The sequence below is a fragment of the Gadus morhua genome, chromosome 23, assembly GCF_902167405.1.
Source record: "Gadus morhua chromosome 23, gadMor3.0, whole genome shotgun sequence".
Lineage (NCBI taxonomy): Eukaryota > Metazoa > Chordata > Actinopteri > Gadiformes > Gadidae > Gadus > Gadus morhua.
Window position 1 is genome coordinate 1788952 of NC_044070.1, and position 23921 is coordinate 1812872.

Below are 23921 nucleotides of genomic sequence, written 5' to 3' on the forward strand. Positions count from 1 at the left end.
CATGTAGGACTTTTCTAATTCCCCACTGTACTTTACAGAGATAGAGCACTTTGTTGCAGTCAGACATTTGTTTTTGTTTACCATTAACATAGTGAGGCTGGAACACAATTTGACCTGGCTTGGTGGAAAGCCCACTCACCACGTCAAGGTGCAGGTCATGAGTGGGAAAATAGGTGTGTGTGTGTGTGTCTGTGGGGGCACTTCAAGCGTCCTTCCCTGTGTGTGTGTGTGTGTGGGGGCACTCAAAGCGTCCTTCCACGGGGGGGAACAATTACAATGAGACAGTGTCTCATTGTAATGCCAGAAGAGACACAACCTCACGGATGAGGTCCAGTCCAAGGTCTCCTCTAGGACCAGCAAGAGGGTCAAAGGTGCTGTTTAGCTGCTCCAAAACAGCATCCCCAATGAGGTACTGATTTGAAGGTACGGTGACCCTCTCAGGCCAGTGCACCTCTCCTGCACCAGCACCGCCCTCTCTTGCTGGGTCTTCCCCTTCTCCTTCCTCAGCAGCACCTCCTTCCTCCGCAGCACCTCCTTCCTCAGCAGCACCTCCTTCTCCACCAAATACGGAAAGCATTGCAGTAGTTGTCTGTCCCTGCTGTTCCAGGCAACCTCTGACGAACATCTGCAGTGGAGTAGCATGCCTTTCCGTCCTCAGTCCATGGTTATTCCACTGTTCAATGAAGCCGCAAAGGTCACGGTTAATCCGCGGGAGGTACACGTAGTGCAGTGCCGCCATGTGCATCTCGTTGTCGATGTCCACGATACCTTCGCTCTCCAGGAAGTTGAAGAGTTGATAGTACACGTTGGACATTCCTCGCCACAAATCCCCCCAGAGCCGTTCGATGCGCTGGTTGTGGGTGCTTCTCCCCCGGAGAGCACTACCTCTGTTTGACCCTCTAAAAAGGTTCATCATGAGGCAGACCGAGTTGTTCTCACCTCCGTGGTCAGTCCTGACCCTCGAAGGCACGCCATACTTCGCCACAGCACTCAGGAAGCTCTCCATCACCGTGCTGCTCCGGTTGTTGTCGGAGGCTCGGAGGAACACAACCAACCGGCTGTATCCATCGATGGCCCCATGGATAACAATCCTCCACCTGAAACAGTGAAAATATAATTTATATGAACAATACATAGCCTACGGAGACAAATTAACCACACCTTTAAAGCGAACACCAAAGTCTGGTATGCTAATGTTAATATCTACCTTATCAACTTGTGGTTGCCATCGATGTGCCACAAGGAGTTTGGGCCAGCAACTCTATATGCCCTTCTTTGCAGAGCCTGGGACATTGTTCGCGCTGCAGCTGCTGCAGGGTTCACCCTCAGCATGCTTGAACGCACTCTGCTCCTCTGAACATTAATTTGCTGCGCACGCAGCTGCGCCCTCACAGACTCTGGGCCGATGCGGTCATTCCCAGCCACTGTCTCCCTGATGAGGTCATCCAAGGCAGCATCTGAGCAGGTGGAAAATGTCCCAGCGCGCCTCAGGTTGAACTGCCTATAACATTTGCACATAGAGGTAATGTTAGACCTACGGTATTTCGATGTGCTTTTGCACCTTTAACCAGCCCTCCAGGATGATTACAACAATTGAGACAAGAGGGAACTGCCATTATTGAAACATACCTTAAACGACGGCTCAGTGTACGAACAGAGACACCCAGAATCTGTGCCATCTGTTTCCCAGTGAAACCACAGGTCCTCAAAAAACACAGTTGCTCCTGTGATATTTTTAACTGTGGGGGACCACGACCTCCGGTCCAAATGAGAGGTGCCTGGTAGCCTGAGAAATATAACAGATTGTTGATGTTTACTCACCTGGCTAGCTAGCTACACATGTTTTAAGTTGAAATTTAAAAAAGGGCTTAAGAACTTTTTAAGACGGAATAGTCAGAAAACAAACCATAAACTGAGTAATTTAGGCGTTGATTAATAATCCTATCAGCAGCCCCATGCAAGCATACCTTGTTGTCCCGGAGTGGTAGGCACAGATCTCCGAACTTCAGCTATAATCTCCCGAACATCTCGAATTATAAGATCAGCTGAGGAGATGTCAAGCAGCCTTCCCCGTGACCACACTAGGGTCCTCTCCATGGTTTCCAACCTGAAAGTTTGAAAGGTTTCGTGAAATTAGGAAAAAAATGGTAAGTGTGAAACTGTGAAGCTACCCCACACCTAGTGGTAAGGGCGCATTAATATCTGCCTGAGCGAATTAACACGCAAGCAAATATATATATATAGGGGAATTCAGAACACCCTTTTTTCGTTTTAGGGGGAACAGTAAAGTGGTGGGATCAGTGCAGATAAGCGACAGCATGGAGCTATTATGAGCGACAACTGTCACTAAACGACGCGAGTTTTGCATGGGCAGAATTATTTCATGAATTTTGGTTTGCAATGAACATAGAAAATAATAAACTGCTTGTCACAAAATAAGTTGTTAACATTCATTCTTGGAATCCTAAAGTTCCACCCACGCCAGAAGTGACTGGATAACGATACCCATCTAAGGAACGGTTACTTTATAACTTATTAGGCCCCGTCCACACAAAAAAAAAAAAACGGCCGTGACTTTTTCCAGAAACGCTCTGCTCCATAGGAATATAATATAAAATAAACGCTGGCAGATTAAAAAAAACGCTAGATGTGAACACGGCCTTTAGTGTGGAAGGAGTAGCCTTTAGGCTAAAATTTAAATTCTTGAGCAATGTCCTTTACATGTTGGCTGGAAAATTCCCAAAACCTACCTGGTCAATGTAGATTGGACGTCTACAGCATCTGTTTCAAGCAATCTCATACAGTCATTAAATGTGCTTTTGCACCGCATTATGAACTGTCTTCTAGACATTCTTGAAGAGTTCCACCTGTCAGTCCGATGTCTACGGCTTCAACTCACTCGACTCACGACTCAACTCACGAGAAATAAAATTGGAGCAACTCGTGGACCAATTAGAAGAGCTTATTTTGAGGGGGGGGGGGGGCGGATGGTTGGCAACAACCTCACATTATGCATTATTTGAATTCAAATTCGCCAATAGGCTTGCAAGCCAGACCCATGTCAAGTTCATATTATTTGAATTCAAATGCGCCAATAGGCTGGCAAGCCAGACCCACGTCAAGATGTTGAAATTAAATTTACTGCCGCTAGGGGCGACTAACGTGTATAAATACGTTGCGATCTCGGCGGGAGTTTGAGTTGTTCAAAATGCACAGGCGACTCTCTGAAATCCGCAGACAGGTGAACGCAAACTTCGATCGAGCCATGGATCGCAGTACCGAGGAGGCCACAGACGGACTTGTGGATAGGTAATATATATAATAATGATAATACATTTAATTTAGAGGCGCCTTTCAAGACACCCAAGGTCACATATTTCATTTTGATAATAGCATCGCTGTTAACGCGCGCTAGTTGAGCTGATCGGTTGACAATTCCAAAATGCCTTGCATTCGTTTAATAAAGACTTGCTTTCACGGTGTAAACGTGTCATTACTAGTGTGAGAAAAAATTGACTTTAACTGTCGGGCAAGCTAGAACAAATATCAACCAAATATCATTACATTCAGAAATCTCAAAATGCTACACGCAGACAAATAGCCTACAGCAGTGGTTTTCAAACGGTGGGGCGCGCCAGAGTTCTTCAAGGGGGGCGCGACGTGAGAAAAAAATAAACCCGAAAAAAACCTGAAAGTCGATGATTCAAATCATCAGTCGTCGTACTTCAACGTCGCCTTGTCCGGGAAAACGTTTGCCCGCCAACGGTGCTACTTTGACAATTCATTCTCAACCATGGCCGACATAATCACCATTGCATGTCTTTACCTGTTGTGGAAGAGGGAGAGACTTCGGAGAACCCGATGCAGTCTATTCGTAATATTGCAATGACCCCGGAAGAGGCAGTAAATTAAATATTGGTTAGACAGCGATTTATTAGATACCTAATAAACCGTTGGAACGCACAAGACCGGTGTTGTGTCGAGATCTGTTTCCCCGTCGAGATGTGTTTCCCCTAGTCCCAGATAATGACTGTCAGGATGCGTTCCCCCTGTTCTAAATGGTCAAATTGAATGATTTAAGCCTGAAAATCACAGCACTTATCTCTTGTGGGGAAATAAGTCAGCAGTATGAATTTGAAAGATGTGTGAGCATCCTTTCCTATGGAACAGAGGGCCTTTTCGGGTAATTTCGGACGGGGGCGGGGACTAGGGGAAACACATCTCGACGGGGAAACACATCTCGACACAACACCGGTAACCATAGCAGCGCCGGTAAATAAACCCCGCTAAACCCAATCCCTACGAAAGCTCCCCGCGCTTTAGGCCGTGATATTATATATGTAAGGGATAATGTATAGAACGACGGTCATTATCGAGAAAATATCGATTGTGTTTGTGTATGTGTTTGCATATGCATGTGTGTGTGTTTAGGTATGCGTATATATATGTATATGCATCACCCATCTTGATGTTGGTTCTGTTTGTCTTGTTTTTGTCCTTATTTTAACTATAAGCGTCTAAATGCATTAGCACTTTGTAATTATTGTATTTATTGCATTGTTAATTTATCCTGTGTCCTTCAACTGCTGCTGGGCTGTTCTGCAACAAACAAATTTCTCCTACGGGAGATTAATAAAGTATTATCTTATCTTATCTTATCTTATACATATCCCGCAAATTACATTGACAAGTTACCGGACTTGCGGATTGATACTAAAAACGTTGTTAGAGGCAAAAAAAATAATTTGTTATCAAAATGAACACTTTCCTAGGTTTGCACTGTTTCGAAGGGAGGAAGGAGCAGGACCCGCACAAAGCAGCAGGAGGAGAAGACCACGGAGGACACAACTTTTGATAAAGGTCTCCGTCCTTAAGCAGGACATTGCGGTGTACCGCTGTACACAAGGTGAGCAGGGTTGAAGAAGACTTTCCCTGAAAAGAAAAGGGGACGTTTGTTTGATGATTTCATTATTGAACACGTGTACAATTATATTCTACCAAAGAAAGTAGCCACTGAGTATAGTACTACTACTACTAAATAATTGTTCTCATGTTTTTTTAGAAATCTTAGTCACCTGCACAGTGGTACTGCAGGACACAATGTCCCGCGAGGAGTTCCTGCACGCCCTCAGGGATAAAGTGCCGTACATGCCAGAGGCCTTCGACCTCTGCAGGCTCATTGGCCGTAGATTCATCGTTCTGGTCGATGTCTGCCCGAGAGACCTTCGGGGACGTGGCATGATGGGCCGGTCCAATCTGTACATCCGACCAAAGGTAGATGAACATTAACAAATAAGCACAACAGGTCAAATAAAATAAACATCGACCACTGTACCTGGCATTAACAATTTATTTTACAGGGTGCTGCGGCTGCCATTCCCTCAACCAATGAGGTCCGGCACCCTCTAAATGCACCGGTCTATGTTGACAGTATTCATGTTATAAACTGCTTCAAAACGGTTATTTTCACAATATAAGTGAATACTTTGACTGAGTACTCATTCAAGGTTTGTAGGTGTCTAAGAAGGAAGAGCAAATGTGGAAAAGATAACCACTCTTGCACTAGCAAGAATTTTTTTGAAAACATTAATTCCAAGTCTGTCGTCTGTTCATTGAGAAACTACTTTTTCAGGGTTACCATATAAGATCCCAGGCTCATCTTCAGCCAGCCAGTGGCCTGAAGTTGTTAGCTTTTGTAATAGGGCTTTATTTAGACCGAGCCAGTACAGAATATCTGCATAGGTAAAGAATACTGATGGTCTTCACTTTTCAGGTACCTCTGCCACCTGCTGGCCAACCCCAACCTGCCGGCCCAGAAACCCTGCACACCCTGCCCGGCCCTTCTCTACCTCCCAGCACTTCTCCACCTCCCAGCCGTTCTCCACCTCCCAGCCGTTCTCCACCTCCCAGCCGTTCTCCACCTGACAGCATTTCTCCACCTCCCAGCCGTTCTCCACCTCCCAGCCGTTCTCCACCTCCCAGCCGTTCTCCACCTGACAGCCCTTCTCCACCTCCCAGCCGTTCTCCACCTGACAGCCCTTCTCCACCTCCCAGCCGTTCTCCACCTTCCAGCCCTTCTCCACCTCCCAGCCCAATCCCATCTGCCAATAGTCTGTGAGTAGTGAACCGTGTTTCCCATTAATAACTTAGAGTCTGGTGCCCTGTCAGAATCCCAATTTTTCCCTCCATAATTTAAGAATAAACTGAAATTATCTTTAAACTTGTGACAGTATCAAAATAACTGCATCTTGCCCTGTTGCTTAAGCAAAGCTTATCCAAGTAGGGAAAATGTTTTAAATCAATCCCCCTTGCAATGAGCGTCGAGTCTTCCAACCGAAATCAATGGATTTACAAAATGCCAAATAAAACATGACAGAAACTGAATTTCGCTACCATACTTGATGAAAAAAAAGAAGATGAGGATGTCTGCATTGCCTTTGGAGAGTGTGGACTCTAAACTCTCCCCAGGCAATGCAGATATCCTGAGTTTAAAGTTGTAAATCCAGGGTTAGGGATTATTTACCATCAGTTAAAACGAAGGAATAATGCCTCATATTAAAAATAATAATAATATTGACTGTGCTTAAAGGAAGCAGGAATTTTACCAAATTGTTCACTTTATTTTGTTTTGTTTTTACACATTTGAAGATTCTACTTAAAGTCACATTTGTCTTGTTATCTTATTTGCTGTTGTTGATCCGAAAATGATCCGACCCGTGACTCAAAAACCAATGCACGATCCGAACCTTCCGTTTTGTGATCCGTTGCACCCCTAATTTTAAGTAGTGTTCTTTAATCCTGTCCTGGGGGACTGCTTATCCTGTACAATTTAACCCTCTCCCTGCATCTACACATCTGATAATCAGGGATTGCTAAAATGACTAACAGGATAAGTGGTACTCCAGGAGTGGTCTGAGAAACAATGCTGTAAGGCATATCTGGTGATATAGATTTTATTAAAACCTGAATTGTTATTCTTTGTTTTTCCAGACCTCTGGATGTGAAGGACATCCTTCTGCCACTGCAGGACCTGGTCTTGAGGATGGGTCAGGGAAGCCGGGTGAACTGCTTAAGAGGGGAGGAGTTTCAATGTGCAGCTAGGGCCTTCAACAGGTCGAGTTTTGACCCCTACGCAAAGTTGGATGTGGTGTTTGTGGATGGCGATGGGGTGGCAGAAGGCGCAGTGGATGAGGGGGGACCGACCAGAGAGTTCTGTACCCTCCTCATCCACCAAATACAGAATCATTTAGTATTCGAAGGTCCTGAGGGCAACAAAACCCTGGCCCTGAACAGTGTTGGTAAGCTTTGAATTTAATTTATGGTATTGGGCGTTGCAATTTTGAGTTTTTAACATGCATTTAAAATGAGCAACAAACTTTAATAACCTTGTGCTTTTCCCCTTATCACAGCATTGCAGAAAGGACAGTACAGGCTGGTGGGGCAGATGATTGCCGTCTGCCTGGTGCAGGGGCAGGTCTCTCCCAGATTTTTATCTGAGCGCCTCTACAGACAGGTGTGTAATCTGTCCCCTCTTCCTGCCACTTTGGAAGAGGTGACAGATTACAATTTGAGGACCAAGCTCCGAAAGGCAAGTAAATGGTTAATGTTAATTGAAACCACTTTTTGGATTTTTTTTTTTTTTGTCAGTGTTTTTGTGTCAAGATACTGTGTGGTGTGCTCTATAGTGTACTGATGTTGAATTTCAATATATGATTGATGCCATACAGATATGTCAATGCATTCTTCACTGTTAGAAGATAATTTGTGCCATGAAAGTGCTTAGAAATCCCAAATAATTATTGTTCCTAATGTATGATATTAGATTGCAGATGCCACACATGTGGAAGGTGCCAGGGAGGCTATGGAGGAGGCCACAGACGAGCTCTCCCTCATGGGCTCCTTCTCCTTTGTGAGGAGCCTCCCGCAGAGGGATGAGCTGCTGGGGGCAGCCCTCAACTTCCTCACAGAGGGCCGTATTTTGACTGCTCTGAATCAGTAAGTGGAGCTGGGAATTGACTATTTAATGGACTGAGACCTTTGTGTTGGAGTGAAAAGTTATCATGGGTTCCAAAATAATCTAAATTTCAATTAATTGAAAGGATTTCTTGTCTAATTGATTTTTATCTTCACATTATGTACAATGGAGTAGGCTAGAACAGGCTTCAGAGCAACAGACTTGGATATTCTATCACCTTATATTTTCTCTGATCTATTATCTCATTGATTTTAAAGATTCAAAGAAGGGTTGGAGACCTTCGGGATTCAAGCCCTTTTGAGGTTCCACCCTGAGGAGCTCAAGGGGGTCTTCATGGACACACCTGAGCCGCTGCTGGCCTCCCGGTTGGAGTCCACATTCAGCACGTCTTACCTGTCTGAGCCGGGCTCCAATCGGAGGAGGAAGGAGGCCAGGACCCTTGTATATTGGAGGGACTGGCTGATCGAGGTGGAGGGTAAGGAAGTGTTTCTATCTACAACCCTTATCTATCTAATTGTTCTTTGTTAATATATGCTTATTCTGAATTTGATGCCAGCAACACAATTCAAAACAGGGGACCACCAAAGACTAGGAAAGCTGTAGAATGCTCAAAAAACAACAATGTTCAACTGTTTCAACATTAGTAACTGGTAACAGGTGATATTATCATGAATGGATATAAAAGGGGCATCCCGTAGAAGTTAAGTCTTCACAAACAATAATTGGTCACAATACACAAAGGAAAAATACAATACTGTTTACAGCTCTGCATGAATGAACAAATGCACACATGAAAAATATTTACTATTTGATTTGTGAACCTAGGCATACCTGTAAATACAGCACTGCATAGGGAATTATAGTGAACCAATGCCTAGATTGTGACAGAACCAGCATAACACATTTTATTTATTTTTTTGAAAGAATGACACATTGATTTATTAGTGCACACTTAGGGTAAAACAAGGACTTTTGAACATTTCTATTGTGATCTGAGAAATGCAACACAAACCAACATAAAACAACCTACATTTCTCATTGCTGAGATTAATAAAGTATATATTATCTTAACTAAGGACGACGAAAGATTGGCACATGTCAGGCAGTGTAAAATTCCTGTTAATGTTCACATGCGGTCGTTCCTACAAGTTATCTCTTATGTAATAACAGATGGAGATACGAGTCTCACCCTGGGGGCGGTTTTGGCATTTGCCACAGGCCTTCAAAGAATTCCTGCCGTGGGTTTTCCCATCGGACCCCGGCTTGAATTCCTCCATGAGGAAGATGGACCGGCCCTTTTCCCCACGGCCAATACGTGTTCCCTGGTCCTCAGGCTACCGGTTTATCCGGAGTACACTGGATTTAAGGAGGCCATGGAGGAAGGAATAACCTCCGGTGGGAGTACCTTCGGCGTGGCCTAATTTGGTGCCCAACCCCGTGGAAGGACGCTTGAAGCGCCCCACACACACACAGGGAAGGACGCTTGGAGTGCCCCCACACACACACACACACACACACACACACACACAGGGAAGGACGCTTGGAGTGCCCCCACACACACACACAGGGAAGGACGCTTTGAGTGCCCCCACACACACACACACACACACACACAGGGAAGGACGCTTGGAGTGCCCCCACACACACACACACACAGGGAAGGACGCTTGGAGTGCCCCCCCACACACACACAGGGAAGGACGCTTGGAGTGCCCCCACACACACACACACACACACAGGGAAGGACGCTTGGAGTGCCCCCACACACACACACAGGGAAGGACGCTTTGAGTGCCCCCCCCCACACACACACACACACACAGGGAAGGACGCTTGAAGTGCCCCCACAGACACACACACACACACCTATTTTCCCACTCATGACCTGCACCTTGACGTGGTGAGTGGGCTTTCCACCAAGCCAGGTCAAATTGTGTTCCAGCCTCACTATGTTAATGGTAAACAAAAACAAATGTCTGACTGCAACAAAGTGCTCTATCTCTGTAAAGTACAGTGGGGAATTAGAAAAGTCCTACATGGTTGAACTGTATTTTCCAAATGTTAAAGACAGACTTCTCAGTGACTTGGCTGAATGGCTGCGTTCTGTTCCTGTTGTGGTAATAAGAAGTAAAAAAATATTTACTATTTGATTTGTGAACCTAGGCATACCTGTAAATACAGCACTGCATAGGGAATTACACACACACACACACACACCTTTTTTCATGACCTGCACCTTGACGTGATGAGTGGGCTTTCCACCAAGCCAGGTCAAACTATTGTGTTCCAGCCTCACTATGTTAAAGGTAAACAAAAACAAATGTCTGACTGCAACAAAGTGCTCTATCTCTGTAAAGTACAGTGGGGAATTAGAAAAGTCCTACATGGTTGAACTGTATTTTCCAAATGTTAAAGACAGACTTCTCAGTGACTTGGCTGAATGGCTGCGTTCTGTTCCTGTTGTGGTAATAAGAAGTAAAAAAATATTTACTATTTGATTTGTGAACCTAGGCATACCTGTAAATACAGCACTGCATAGGGAATTACACACACACACCTTTTTTCATGACCTGCACCTTGACGTGGTGAGTGGGCTTTCCACCAAGCCAGGTCAAACTATTGTGTTCCAGCCTCACTATGTTAAAGGTAAACAAAAACAAATGTCTGACTGCAACAAAGTGCTCTATCTCTGTAAAGTACAATGGGGAATTAGAAAAGTCCTACATGGTTGAACTGTATTTTCCAAATGTTAAAGACAGACTTCTCAGTGACTTGGCTGAATGGCTGCGTTCTGTTCCTGTTGTGGTAATAAGAAGTAAAAAAATATTTACTATTTGATTTGTGAACCTAGGCATACCTGTAAATACAGCACTGCATAGGGAATTACACACACACACCTTTTTTCATGACCTGCACCTTGACGTGGTGAGTGGGCTTTCCACCAAGCCAGGTCAAACTATTGTGTTCCAGCCTCACTATGTTAAAGGTAAACAAAAACAAATGTCTGACTGCAACAAAGTGCTCTATCTCTGTAAAGTACAATGGGGAATTAGAAAAGTCCTACATGGTTGAACTGTATTTTCCAAATGTTAAAGACAGACTTCTCAGTGACTTGGTTGAATTCATTGGCTTGGCTGCGTTCTGTTCCTGTTGTGGTAATAAGAAGTAGAGCCCCCCCATCTTCATCTGCCTGGAAGCTGCCTTCTCCGGGTAAAATTCGTCCTGAATGGGCTTCCTTCCAATCGGGCTCTGCTCCTCACATTAAGCATAGCCCATCTTTACCCAAGACGCAGATGTTTTATTCACTGTTATCCCTCAATAACGTTTATTTGATGTGTTGTTAATCATGTATGACTAATGCTGCCCTACTGTGTGAAAGGTGTGAAACGTTGGGATAGCTTATGGTCATGATGCTTACGTTGAGAAATATGTAGTAGGCCTACTGCTTAGAAATGAATTTTTATGAAGCTTGTTTATATGCTATTTCCCATGATGATAAATTAACATTTCATTGCTGTGAGTTGTGAAGATTATACAAATAAATAGTAAATGTGCTGAATCAGAATACTCATTTCCCATGATGATATATTAACATTGCATTGCTGCAAGATTTGTGAAGATTATACAAATACATTTTAAATCCGCTGAATCAGAATATTCTATTAAAACTTTAGTGATGGATTGTAAATGCCCTTACCGAAGTACTGTACAATAAGTGCAATTTGGAGGTACACTTGTATTTCACTTGAGTATTTAATTAAACCGACTTATCTCCAGATGTTTGCAATAAACTGGAGGATGACGGGAGAAAATCCTGAAAAATAAATGATTGAAGAGCCCCCCATGATCCGCTCGGAAAGTCATAGTCACGCTGATTACAGGTGTTTTTAAAATGCGTATACGGCTCTCACATGACAGCCACGCAACGGACACATCATCTTGCATCATTTGATTTATTGCTGTATAGTTAAACCAGCAAACCATCGCAAGGAAATGTAACAAAGCTGTAGCTGAAAGATTCATCCACAAACATCAGAATAGAAAAACACTGGCAGGGACCATTTCAGCGCATAATGACTACTGCTGCCTATGCGTGTGGCAGTAATGCAATTCTGCTGAATTATTTGGAGGACTTATAGCCTACTTGTAGTGAAGTATTTTTAACAGTGCGGAATCTACAGCTGGTCACTTTCACTGGCTAAGCAAAATTAATCACGAACAGTTGAACCTCTGAATTGATCCTGAAAGCCTATATGTCCTAGAATAATTCATTTGTATTCCGTTTTAGGCCATCTCACTAAAGGTCACTTAGATTTAGCCTATTCAAGCTCACCAAGTCCAGTATTCAGAATTCAAAGCATTTATTCACAAATACGTTCCATTTTTTTGACAAGCGGAGCCGAGAGTCCGGTGCAAACTATGCAAATTAGCCATGTGCACCAAACAGAAGATAGACGCAATGTATAGAACTGATTGTTGTGCATTATTGTGGATATGTAGGCTGGTTAGTTGTGGTTGTTTGTGGTCTTAGTGAAACAGCCTTGCCTTGGAGTTGGAGAAGTTGGAGTGATTGTGTGAATGTGCGAGAGAGATCGCACCTGCCGTGGTGATGTTGGGCTTGTTGTGGGCTTTTATGTGATCGATGATGTATCTGTCTGATCGTATTAGCTGTAGATGGATGGTTAAATAATGTCACAAGATCGGTCCTACTGCATGTTCTTCTGAGTGCGCAAGAACGGTGCCAATTATTGTCGTGTTTGCATTGTAATGCACAACTTTGCCCCTCCCTGTTATAAAATAAGGTGCATCCCAACAACTTCAGCCAATGCAGGCTCCTATTGCTTTACCAGTGTGCTTAATGTGTGCTTAATGTGTGTGTGTGTGTGTGTGTGTGTGTGTGTGTGTGTGTGTGTGTGTGTGTGTGTGTGTGTGTGTGTGTGTGTGTGTGTGTGTGTGTGTCTGCGTGTGTGTGTCTGCGTGTTGTCATGTAGGCTATAGATATAGATCGATTGTCTTGGCTTGCTTGCATCCATGAAATATTGTAATGTTATGGCCGAGCTGGCTACTGCATATCGCGAACAATCTGGGGATGAGGGCATCCCCGAATAATGATGGGTATTTCGCACACTGCCATCTCAATATATAGCCTAACATATACAAATATATCACTGTACTAGACACAAATATATTTTCCACTAGCTAGTGGTGGTCATTACATTGTAGTGAAACTAGTAAAGACAACACAGCCTTATGTTACGGCGAAACATGGAGGCACTGACTGCCGCTCTAGTTTCGACAATGCGTTACTTTAGTCTGGTCTTTCTCTTCACTGATTGGTTAGACAGCCTTCAAACTTAGTGGTCAAGCAAAGAAGGGGAGGGGCTCGTTCTGCATACCTAATAGCCGGAGTGAATAACTAATAGCCGGAGTGAATGACTAATAGCCGCGGCTATTAGTCATTCAAAACCGTACGGAATCCGTACGGAATCCGTACGGAAACCGTACGGAATCCGTACGGAATCCGTACGGAAACCGTACGGAAACCGTACGGATTCCGTACGGATTCCGTACGGAATTCTTGCAAAACCGTACGGAATCCGTACGGAAACCGTACGGAATCCGTACGGAATCCGTACGGAATCCGTACGGAAACCGTACGGTTTCCGTACGGTTTTGCACTTTTACCGCGCCAATCTAGGTCCGGATTGTGGCCTTCTTGGCTTTCCATAGAAGGCTGTCTAACCAATCAGTGAAGAGAAATACCAGACTAAAGTAACGCATTGTCGAGACTAGAGCTGCAGTGCCTCCATGTTTCGCCGTAACATAAAGCTGTGTTGTCTTTACTAGTTTCACTACAATGTAATGACCACCACTAGCTAGTGGAAAATACATTTGTGTCTAGTACACTGATATATTTGTATATGTTAGGCTATATATTGAGATGGCAGTGTTCGAAATACCCGTCAATATTCGGGGATGCCCTCATCCCCAGATTGTTCTCGATATGCAGTAGCCAGCTAGGCCATAACATTACAATATTTCATGGATGCAAGCAAGCCAAGACAATAAATCTATATCCATAGCCTACATGACAACACACACACACACGCACACACACACACACACACACAGACACACACACGCACACACGTTAAACACACTGGTATAGCAATAGGAGCCTGCATTGGCTAAAGTTGTTGGGATGCACGTTATTTTATAACAGGGAGGGGCAAAGTTGTGCATTACAATGCAAACACGACAATAATTGGCACAGTTCTTGCGCACTCAGAAGAACATGAACTGAATAAATGCCAGGTATATAGCACATCGGAGACAGGCACACAATCAGTGCATTTGCAAATAAGAGCCTGCAGTATGACCGTTCTTGTGACATTATTTAACCATCCATCTACAGCTAATACGATCAGACAGATACATCATTGATCACATATAAGCCAACAACAAGCCCAACATCACCACGGCAGGTGCGCTCTCTCTCGCACATTCACACAATCACTCCAACTTCTCCAACTCAAAGGCAAAGCTGTTTCACTAAGACCACAAACAACCACAACTAACCAGCCTACATATCCACAACAATGCACAACAATCAGTTCTATACATTGCGTCTATCTTCTGTTTGGCGCACATGGCTAATGTGCATACTTGCACAGGACTGTCGGCTCCGCTTGTCAAAAAAATAGAACGTATTTGTGAATAAATGCTTTGAATTCTGAATACTGGACTTGGTGAGCTTGGTGAGTTGGCTATGGGACGTGCACTTTTACCGCGCCATTCTAGGGCCGGATTGTGGCTTTCTTGGACTTCCATAGGTTTCCTCCTACTGCATAAAGCAAAGTGTCTCTCCCACGGAGGTTGGTCCTTACAGATACCCGTAGTTCTGACTTTAAAGTCAGAATTCTGACTTTTTTCTCAGAATTCTGAGATTAATGTCAGAATTCTGAGATTAATGTCAGAATTCTGACTTTTTATCTCAGAATTCTGAGATTAAAGTCAGAATTCTGACTTTAATCTCAGAATTCTGAGATGAATGTCAGAATTCTGACTTTTTATCTCAGAATTCTGAGATTAATGTCAGAATTCTGAGATTAATGTCAGAATTCTGACTTTATTCTCAGAATTCTGAGATTAAAGTCAGAATTCTGACTTTTTTCTCAGAATTCTGAGAATAAAGTCAGAACTTAATTTTTTTTTACATGTGTGGCCCTAATCCTCTTCCGTAATATAACACATTGAACATTGAACACAAGAAATTCCATTTATGCCCATGTACTTTCACACCTTTTTTGACTAATGTACGGCCAACAATGTTTCTAATGTGAAGCTTCAGCTTGACGCTCCGTATTCCCTTCGTCGCATACCTCATCCACTATCCACGACGTGATGTTTTTAAAGGGTTTACTTGTCCAACGCAAAATACAAAAAACAATCATTTTCCACAATGAGGTTCTTATTAGAGGTACGAGAACGAGAGAGAAATTGAGAGAGGTTATCTAAAAAAATAAAAGGGCCTGCAGGAAAATATAAATACAGTACGCAAAAATTGAGTTTACACGTTTCTGAATGCTCTTCAGCTTCAGATGCCGTCAAGAGGGGTCTCTGGTCGTAATCAGTCGCAAGTCCGTCCCTGACCAATCAGCGTTCATTAGCAGAATGCTAGCGTGTATGGCCAACAACGGCCCAAACTGTCAGAAATCGAAAGGACATAAGTACTCACTCATTTGACTTTTGAACCATAATCTATATTGAACTTGCGGAATCTGCAATAAAATTTGCGATATTTCAACGACAAGCAGGTGAAAGAGGCATAATTAGCCGTTTAGCCCCATAGACTCCCATTCAATCTGGACTCGCCCGCGATCACCCCCAGTGGATGTCTCATGGAACTACAACCAAAATCGGTACAATGGGGCGTATAGGGAGTGCCCAGGCTCTTCGTAGACGGGCTCTGGTACAACCTGCGCGTGATTCCCGGCGCATGACATACGTCACAACCAAACGTTAGCGATTGGTTATGGCAGATCCAGAGTGGCACTGGGCAGATCCAATCATTTTAAACTTCAACAGACACCCGCCTTCAAGTGAGTTAACGTTTGTCAATTGATTAGGTCCAGACTCTCTGTACAAATGAAATGAAATGAAGTGAAATACGAGAGTCTGGTAGAACCAGGCTACTTCAGCTTCAGATGCCATCAAGAGGTGTCTCCGGTCGTAATCGGTCGCAAGTCCGTTCCTGACCAATCAGCATTCATTAGCAGAATGCTAGCGTTTACGGCCAACAACGGCCCAAACTGTAAGAAATCGAAAGGACATAAGTACTCATTCATTTGACTTTTGAACTATAATCTATATTGAACTTGCGGAACCTACAATAACATTTGCGATATTTCAATGACAAGCAGGTGAAAGAGATATATTTATCTCCCATTCAATCTGGACTCGCAGGCGATCACCCCCAGTGGATGTCTAATGGAACTACAAGTGCCTAGGCTCTTCGTAGACGGGCTCTGGTATTACTACATCATGGCTGCTGTAGCTAAATCAAACTATACATTTAAGTAATATGGATTGGGCTTTATATTCAATCAGTTCATAAATGTAAGTACAACTCACTAGTACTGTATATCAGTTAAGTCAACTTATAAATTTAAGTAATCTTGATTGCAGTTTATATTCAATCTGTTCATAAATGTAAATACAAATTATGCTTTTGTAGTTGCATCAACAAAAAAATGTGTGTTACTTATAATGCTATTTAAGTTTAATCAACTATTGAATTCATGTAGTATTGACTCAAGGTTAAGTTATGTCACCTAACGCTTTCATGTAATATGGACTGAAGATGGAGTTGAGTGAAATAGCAATATCTATTTCAGTTAACTTATTGTCTTAGTTGTCTTGACATACAATTTCAAGGCAGCATGGACACTCAAATTTTTAAGTTGAAACACCAAGTTTGGTTGTGTGGTGTGATCTGGAAATTGTTAGAGACCTATTGTATGTTTATTTCTTTGCATGTGCATTTTTTATGGTCAAATTGTTGTTAGTTTCCTATTGTTCTGAGTTAATGAAATTGAAGAAAACACTATTTTTATTTGACTGCAATTGTTGTAATACAGTTTATGTGAATTTGCTACATGAAATCATACATGTTTTCTCAAATTAACTTGGACAGCTACTCCTCAATGCTTGTTCATTGTGTGTGATATACAAGTTGTGAAAGAGACTTTTTTCTTCTAGCATTTGTTATTGTCAAATTGAAGTCTATTGCAGACTATTGCAGATCGTTAAATAAAAATGAAGAAATGCAATTAATTTGTATGTGACTTTATTATGGTCCAAAAGATATGACGGGAGAGGCATTCGGCTCTCGAGGTATTTAAATTTTTCAAATATGGCCCCCTTTGAAAAAGGTTGGACACCCCTGATCTAAACATTAGTGCAAAATAGCGGTTAAGGTGCAGTTTGAACATGTTTGTCATATAGTGCAATATAAGTACAGTATAGTTAAATAATGGTGTGGGATAGTGCAGGAGTGAATACAAGAAAAGTAAAGTGACGATGTATGAGCAGCATGTATATAACAGATATAACGGGTAAGCGAAGCATAGATGGACAGTAGGCCTACGCTAAGTATTAACAGTATGATAATATCATATATAATATGATAATATGTAGGGGTGTAATACACATATTTGTACCGAACCGTCACGGTACAGGCACTTCGGTGCGGTTACAGAGGTGTACCGCAGTTCGTAAATGTGGTGTAGCGTTAATATGGTGAATGTGAAGGCTTGTTTTGGGATGCAGAATTTAAAACTTGAAGTCGGAGTTCCACCCGGACCGTTTACGCCTCGTTTCCACACACGCATGTTTTTCGTATCCGTGCTTCCGTAAATTTACGGAAGGGGTCGCTAGTGTTTTACGTACGGACATGAATTTATTTACGCCAGCCAAAAAGATGGGGGAACGTATGATAATGGCCGTTTTTAGGAGACCGGTACTTTGGAACATGAGGATCGACATACATGTCATATACAGAGATAAAAACAAAACCAACCAGGCTTGGAAAGAGGTCGGCGAGGAGTTTGGCCTGCCAGGTACTCTCATAAAAACTCTCATAAAACGACGGCGAAAGTAAAAAAAAATTAACGGATATTACGGACATACCGGACAGAAATTTTACGGAGGGGAGGACTCTCGGAGGAAAAACTGACATTACGGAGAATCACATAGGAACGAATGGACTTTCGGTCGGAGACGGTTGGATCGCATACGAGAATGTACGTATGTGGAAACGAGGCGTTACGCCTCGTTTCCGTAATGTCCGTTTTTCCTCCGAGACTCCTCCCCTCCGTAAAATTTCTGTATGTCCGTAATATACGTTCAAAAAATTTAACTTCCGCCGTCGTTTTACGGAGATACCGTATGAAAGTTTTTATGTTTTTCACAAAACACCTGGCAGGCCTAACTCCTAGACGATCTCTTTCCAAGCCAGGTTGGTTTTGTTTTTATGTCGATCCTCATGTTCCAAAGTACCGGTCTCCTACAAACGGCCATTATCATACGTTTCCCCATCTTTTTGGCTGTCCGTAAATAAATTCATGTCCGTACGTAAAACACTAGCGACCCCTCAGTAAATTTACGGAAGCACGGATACGAATAACATACGTACATTCTCGTATGCGATCCAACCGTCTCCGACCGAAAATCCATTCATTCCTATGTGATTCTCCGTAATGTCCGTTTTTCCTCCGAGACTCCTCCCCTCCGTAAAATTTCTGTCCGGTATGTCCGTAATATACGTTCAAAAAATTTAACTTTCTCCGTCGTTTTACGGAGATACCGTATGAAAGTTTTTATGTTTTTCACAAAACTTGTAGGCTAAGTACCTTGCAGGCCAAACTCCTCAGCGATCTCTTTCCAAGCCTGTTGGTTTTGTTTTTATCTCTGTATATGTCGATCCTCATGTTCCAAAGTACCGGTCTCCTATCCGCTTATCCGGGGTCGGGTCGCGGGGGGAGCAGCTCATGCAGGGGGCCCCAGACTTCCCTTTCCCGGGCCACATTGACCAACTCTGACGGGGGGATCCCGAGGCGTTCCCAGGCCAGTGTTGAGATATAATCTCTCCAACTAGTCCTGGGTCTTCCCCGAGGTCTCCTCCCCACTGGACGTGCCTGAAACACCTCCCAAGGAAGGCGCCCAGTGGGCATCCTTACCAGATACCCGATCCACCTCAGCTGACTCCTTTCTAAGTAAAGGAGCAGCGGCTCTAATCCGAGCTAGGGAGACGCCAGCCACCCTTCTGAGAAAACTCATCTCGGCCGCTTGTACCCGCGATCTCGTCCTTTCGGTCATCACCCAGCCCTCATGACCATAGGTGAGGATAGGAACGAAGATCGACCGGTAGATCGAGAGCTTTGCCTTGCGGCTCAGCTCTCTTTTCGTCACAACGGTGCGGTAAAGCGAACGCAATACCGCCCCCGCTGCTCCGATTCTCCGGCCAATCTCACGCTCCATAGTACCCTCACTCGCGAACAAGACCCCGAGGTACTTGAACTCCTTCATTTGGGCACTCCTTTCCTACCCGGAGTAAACAATCCGCTGATTTCTCCTAACATCTTTTGTCCGTAAATAAATTCATGCCCGTACGTAAAACACTAGCGACTCCTTCCGTAAATTTACGGAAGCACGGACACGAAAAACATACGTATGTGGAAACGAGGCGTGCCTCGTTTCCACATACGTACATTCTCGTATGCGATCCAACCGTCTCCGACCGAAAGTCCATTCATTCCTATGTGATTCTCCGTAATGTCCGTTTTCCCTCCGAGACTCCTCCCCTCCGTAAAATTTCTGTCCGGTATGTCCGTAATATACGTTCAAAAAATTTAACTTTCGCCGTCGTTTTACGGAGATACCGTATGAAAGTTTTTATGTTTTTCACAAAACATGTAAGTACCTGGCAGGCCAAACTCCTCACCGATCTCTTTCCAAGCCTGGTTGGTTTTGTTTTTATCTCTGTATATGTCGATCCTCATGTTCCAAAGTAACGGTCTCCTAAAAACGGCCATTATCATACGCTCCCCCATCTTTTGTCCGTAAATAAATTCATGTCCGTACGTAAAACACTAGCGACTCCTTCTGTCAATTTACGGAAGCCCGGATACGAAAAACATACGTATGTGGAAACGAGGCGTTAGCCAAAGTATACTACTCCGACTCCGTAATCCTCTCAGCCGCTCTCCGTCGGGATGTCGGTTACGCAATGCAATTCGCCGCCCCTATCTTATATGTTGACTACAAACTATGCAAGCAGTGTTGTAAATAAACTTCGAAAGCTTTTCAAATCTTATTTGGTGTTTTATTGGTTCTTAAGGTGCAAAGTAAACAATGTACAAAGTAATTAAGGTGCAAAGTCAAACCGGTGAAGTGATTCAGGAAATGATTTTGTTAGACGACCAGCCCTTGCCGTCTCCGTTTCGTCGACCAATAGGTCCATGGCGTCGACGGACAGTTAAAAAATATTGGATGCGCTCTCCGGCTATGGAGAGGGTTCTCCGTGTCTACGTACAGCACTTTAACATGCACACACATTTGAAGAGGCCAGGTGTTACTATCACGTTGCTGTGAAAAAAACAACGAGCTGTGCAAACCCAGCTCACAACACTATTTCAACAACCCCTGTCTGGGAATTCAGAAATGCAAATGCCATAACCAAGTTTATTCGTGTTTTTTAAGTGGTATTAAATCCTGCCCTCTGTGGGCGTATTCGTTGCACATTGTTCTTGTTTTGTGTACGCGCCACACCTAGACCAGCTGCTTGCTAGCTTCGCAACGCCAAGGCCTAACCACCTACCCTGTATACGCCTAGAATACATTGAAACCTCAACTGTGAGGCCCTTGCTTGGTTTTCAGTTGGTGAAAATGTGTTTCCTTTATGCATCAAGATGAGACAATAGAGGACAACCAGAGAAAAATAATCAACCATTAAAAAGTACATCAGAAGAGGACCTCACCGTTGGAACTTTGATATCAGCTGCCATCGAAGGCCTAACTGGGAGCTAGTGAGGGGCTGAGGACCACTATGAAGGCCACTGGTGGGCCTAACTGGTGGGCCTAACTGGGAGCTAGTGAGGGGCTGAGGACCACTATGAAGGCCACTGGTGGGCCTTACTGGGAGCTAGTGAGGGGCTGAGGACCACTATGAAGGTCTGTTACGGTTGCGGATTAACGCCCCGCCCTCATGGGTAAAATCCTCAGTTTGTCGATGCTCATGCTAATGATCATATGTTTTCCCCGCGTGTGATTTGTTGACCATTATGCTAATTTTGATGTGCCTTTCCCCGGACGTGATTGGCTGCTGCATCGGAGGGCCGAGGATCCTGGAGGACAAAGCACGGGCGAGCTCAACATTCACGGCAGCTGGCCTTGGATATGCAGCTTGCCATATTGGGTCTTGGAATGATTATTTGTTGCTCGATTGAGGCTCTAGTTTGCTACACGGGAACTGGGCCGGAGTTTTGTTTAGAGGTTATCGAACACCGACTCGCAGCTATGCTTTTGTTAAAAACACTAGACGTAGGGGTGCTGTTCCACTCATGTATTTTGGGAGCTTCTTCTTGGTTATATTTGTTTCTTTGATTTGGACAGCACCCAATGGTCCTTTTCCTTTTGTAGTTTTGCCTCCTCTGTTTGTGTTAAATTGATTATCCCATGCTCTGGGCTAAATAAACAACTTCCAGTTAAACCAAAAACATCTGGTTATATGTTGCCACCCCTTCCCCTAGCGGGGGACATAACAAGGTCACTGGTGGGCCTAACTGGTGGGCCTAACTGGGAGCTATTGAGGGGCTGAGGACCACTATGAAGGCCACTGGTGGGCCTATCTGGGAGCTACTGAGGGGCTGAGGACCACTATGAAGGCCACTTGTGGGCCTTACTGGTGGCCCGAACTGGTGGGCCTAACTGGGAGCTAGGGAGCGGCGGTTGAGCACCAGACCTTGGCTTCTTGAGTTGAGAGTAGAAAGCCCTTCATAATAGTGAGTAGTGTTTTAAATGGACAGCACTGATGTTATAGGCTGTTGATGAACATCTTCAGCATTACACAGAGTGAAGAATTGGATTTTAAAGCATTGCTAACTAATAATACAAACACATCTTTATTGATACTAAATTTAACTACAATTTTTCATGAGGGATAAAATATATGCAAATCTCTTCCATAACGTTTAGATTTTTAAAAGCTGTAGAATACAGTGGCTTCCATAGAAACCCCTCCTTCTTAAGAATGAAGCTTGCAGCATGCCGACATATATGTTTACTCCTTCTTTATGGTCTCTTGACCTCCGAAGACGGGGTACTTTCTCTCCACCTCGGCCCAGGTCAGCCGGCCGTTGGCCAGGTCTCTCACCAGGCCTGGCAGCTCCGTCACCTGTGGAGAGAAGAAACATCCCGTGTGATGAAGATGTACTCATACTCGTACTGTACCATTTAGTCATTCAGAGTTCACACCTGGGGATCCAGGTGACCTGAGGGATCCAGATGACCTCAGGGCTAGAATATCATAGCCTAGGGCCCCTGAACACTGGGGGCTGAGGGGCCCCACTTGAGGACTTAGATATTTTATGTTTTGTTTTTGTTTAAAGAACTAAATTAGTGTGTGAACAGTTTGAAAGGCCTCATAATTGTCCTGTTTGTAAAAGTGTCTACCAACAGAGAGAGAGAGAGAGAGAGAGAGAGAGAGAGAGAGAGAGAGAGACTGTGCTCACAAGAGAGAGAGAGAGAGACTGTGCTCACAAGAGAGAGAGTGAGAGACTGTGCTCAACCTCAACAGAACCAGGAAGCGCATGGATCTCAACCGTTATTTAGTTTTGGAGCCTGTCTTAAGTTTGCGTTATTGATGAAAAGAGCTCCCAACAAAGGGACAAAGGAAACTGGTCTCCCCGCGCTCATTACCTTGTTACAATGATAACAGTGGATAGATACAGTCAGATATTAGATATTAGATACATGATTTATTCATTCAAGCAGTATAGGTAGTGCGGTGTCAAATATATCAGTGCAGGGCACTTTTACTAGCAGAGACGAACCCATGCAGACCTTTTAACATGGAAAGTGAAAAGGCTCAAATCAATCATTTAACACCTGAGAGTTGTCAAATTAAATTAGCATAGACCGTTTACATACTTTGCTCAGTTATGGCCCATTATGTGAAAATAGATCTACATTAGTTGATGAGTTAATTGCAGCACCAAGTAATCTACTGGTGCGGCCCATTCCTCTTAAGGTTTAGTTTTCTGACACAAACATAAAGTATACCATTAGCGTGTGACTTTATTGTGAGGTGGTGCTATAATATGTTTTAATAAAGATTCAAAGTCTGAAATAGCAAAGTAATTTCGCAAGTCAGATCTGTTCAATGTAAGTAACTAAACCAGTTTTAATTTGAAAGTCTTAAAGCAAATAAAGAACAAGGTTCAAGAGTACCACACCATTTAACAACATTGCTGAGAAGCGGATGTTTCCTATAGGCTGAGGAGGCTGTGGTCCACCTCAGTAACCACACAGGGGTGCTTGGTTAACCTCATCGGGCCCTACCAGGTTGAGCTGAATGGAGAGGGGCTCTGCCCGGGATCCTGTTCAATAAAGATGCTCCTGAATGTTTATTGGTTCATTATTGATTGCAATTGTATAATGTAAACACAATGCGGTAGCGTTGTAACGATGTGACCGACAGATATGTTGAGCTACGGAGAGGTACAATTTGAATACTTTAAGGCACACCTTAATGATGAGGGATGGTAAGGGTAAACTCGTTTTTAGGACAGGGCTTAGTTTATTTGGTGGTTGATTACTGCTGGTTTATTTTGCTGTGTGATGGTTTAAGTGGTATTAAATCCTGCCCTCTGTGGGCGTATTCGTT

At 43.7% G+C, this 23921-nt stretch overlaps 3 protein-coding genes across 4 annotated transcripts; 2 read left to right on the forward strand and 1 right to left on the reverse strand.

The window, feature by feature from the left end:
* Positions 1-200: 200 nt before the first annotated feature.
* On the reverse strand, positions 201-2558 carry LOC115537426 (uncharacterized). Its single transcript, XM_030349356.1, has 2 exons — positions 1208-2558; positions 201-1097 (listed from the first exon to the last, which is right to left on the reverse strand). Exons 1-2 carry the CDS (start codon positions 1516-1518, stop codon positions 290-292), a joined length of 1119 nt encoding a protein of 372 aa, XP_030205216.1. The 5' UTR covers positions 1519-2558; the 3' UTR covers positions 201-289.
* A 448-nt stretch (positions 2559-3006) lies between these two features.
* LOC115537627 (uncharacterized) lies at positions 3007-7693 on the forward strand. The gene is made up of 6 exons (XM_030349673.1): positions 3007-3309; positions 4773-4906; positions 5063-5274; positions 5774-5948; positions 7410-7592; positions 7686-7693. Exons 1-6 carry the CDS (start codon positions 3209-3211, stop codon positions 7691-7693), a joined length of 813 nt encoding a protein of 270 aa, XP_030205533.1. The 5' UTR covers positions 3007-3208.
* Positions 6020-9519, forward strand: LOC115536875 (G2/M phase-specific E3 ubiquitin-protein ligase-like). 2 transcript variants are annotated; one of them, XM_030348326.1, is made up of 5 exons: positions 6020-6114; positions 6991-7298; positions 7410-7995; positions 8233-8450; positions 9146-9519. In XM_030348326.1, the coding sequence occupies exons 3-5, from the start codon at positions 7862-7864 to the stop codon at positions 9394-9396; spliced, it is 603 nt and encodes a 200-aa protein (XP_030204186.1). In that variant the 5' UTR covers positions 6020-6114; positions 6991-7298; positions 7410-7861; the 3' UTR covers positions 9397-9519. The 2 variants fall into 2 exon arrangements, with proteins under 2 accessions (XP_030204186.1, XP_030204187.1); XM_030348327.1 differs by lacking the exon at positions 6020-6114 and having other exon boundaries at positions 6721-7298.
* Positions 9520-23921: the final 14402 nt, after the last annotated feature.

Excerpts from the sequence above, each read along its gene's own strand:
- LOC115537627 (XM_030349673.1), top strand. The coding sequence starts at position 3,209 with ATGCACAGGCGACTCTCTGAAATCCGCAGACAGGTGAACGCAAACTTC. Across the intron at positions 3,310-4,772 it reads ACAGACGGACTTGTGGATAG|GTTTGCACTGTTTCGAAGGG; the intron begins GTAATATATATA and ends ACACTTTCCTAG. Across the intron at positions 4,907-5,062 it reads GGTGTACCGCTGTACACAAG|AAATCTTAGTCACCTGCACA; the intron begins GTGAGCAGGGTT and ends ATGTTTTTTTAG.
- LOC115537426 (XM_030349356.1), bottom strand. The coding sequence starts at position 1,518 with ATGTGCAAATGTTATAGGCAGTTCAACCTGAGGCGCGCTGGGACATTT. Across the intron at positions 1,098-1,207 it reads GGCAACCACAAGTTGATAAG|GTGGAGGATTGTTATCCATG; the intron begins GTAGATATTAAC and ends TCACTGTTTCAG.
- LOC115536875 (XM_030348326.1), top strand. The coding sequence starts at position 7,862 with ATGGAGGAGGCCACAGACGAGCTCTCCCTCATGGGCTCCTTCTCCTTT. Across the intron at positions 7,996-8,232 it reads ATTTTGACTGCTCTGAATCA|ATTCAAAGAAGGGTTGGAGA; the intron begins GTAAGTGGAGCT and ends TTGATTTTAAAG. Across the intron at positions 8,451-9,145 it reads CTGGCTGATCGAGGTGGAGG|ATGGAGATACGAGTCTCACC; the intron begins GTAAGGAAGTGT and ends ATGTAATAACAG.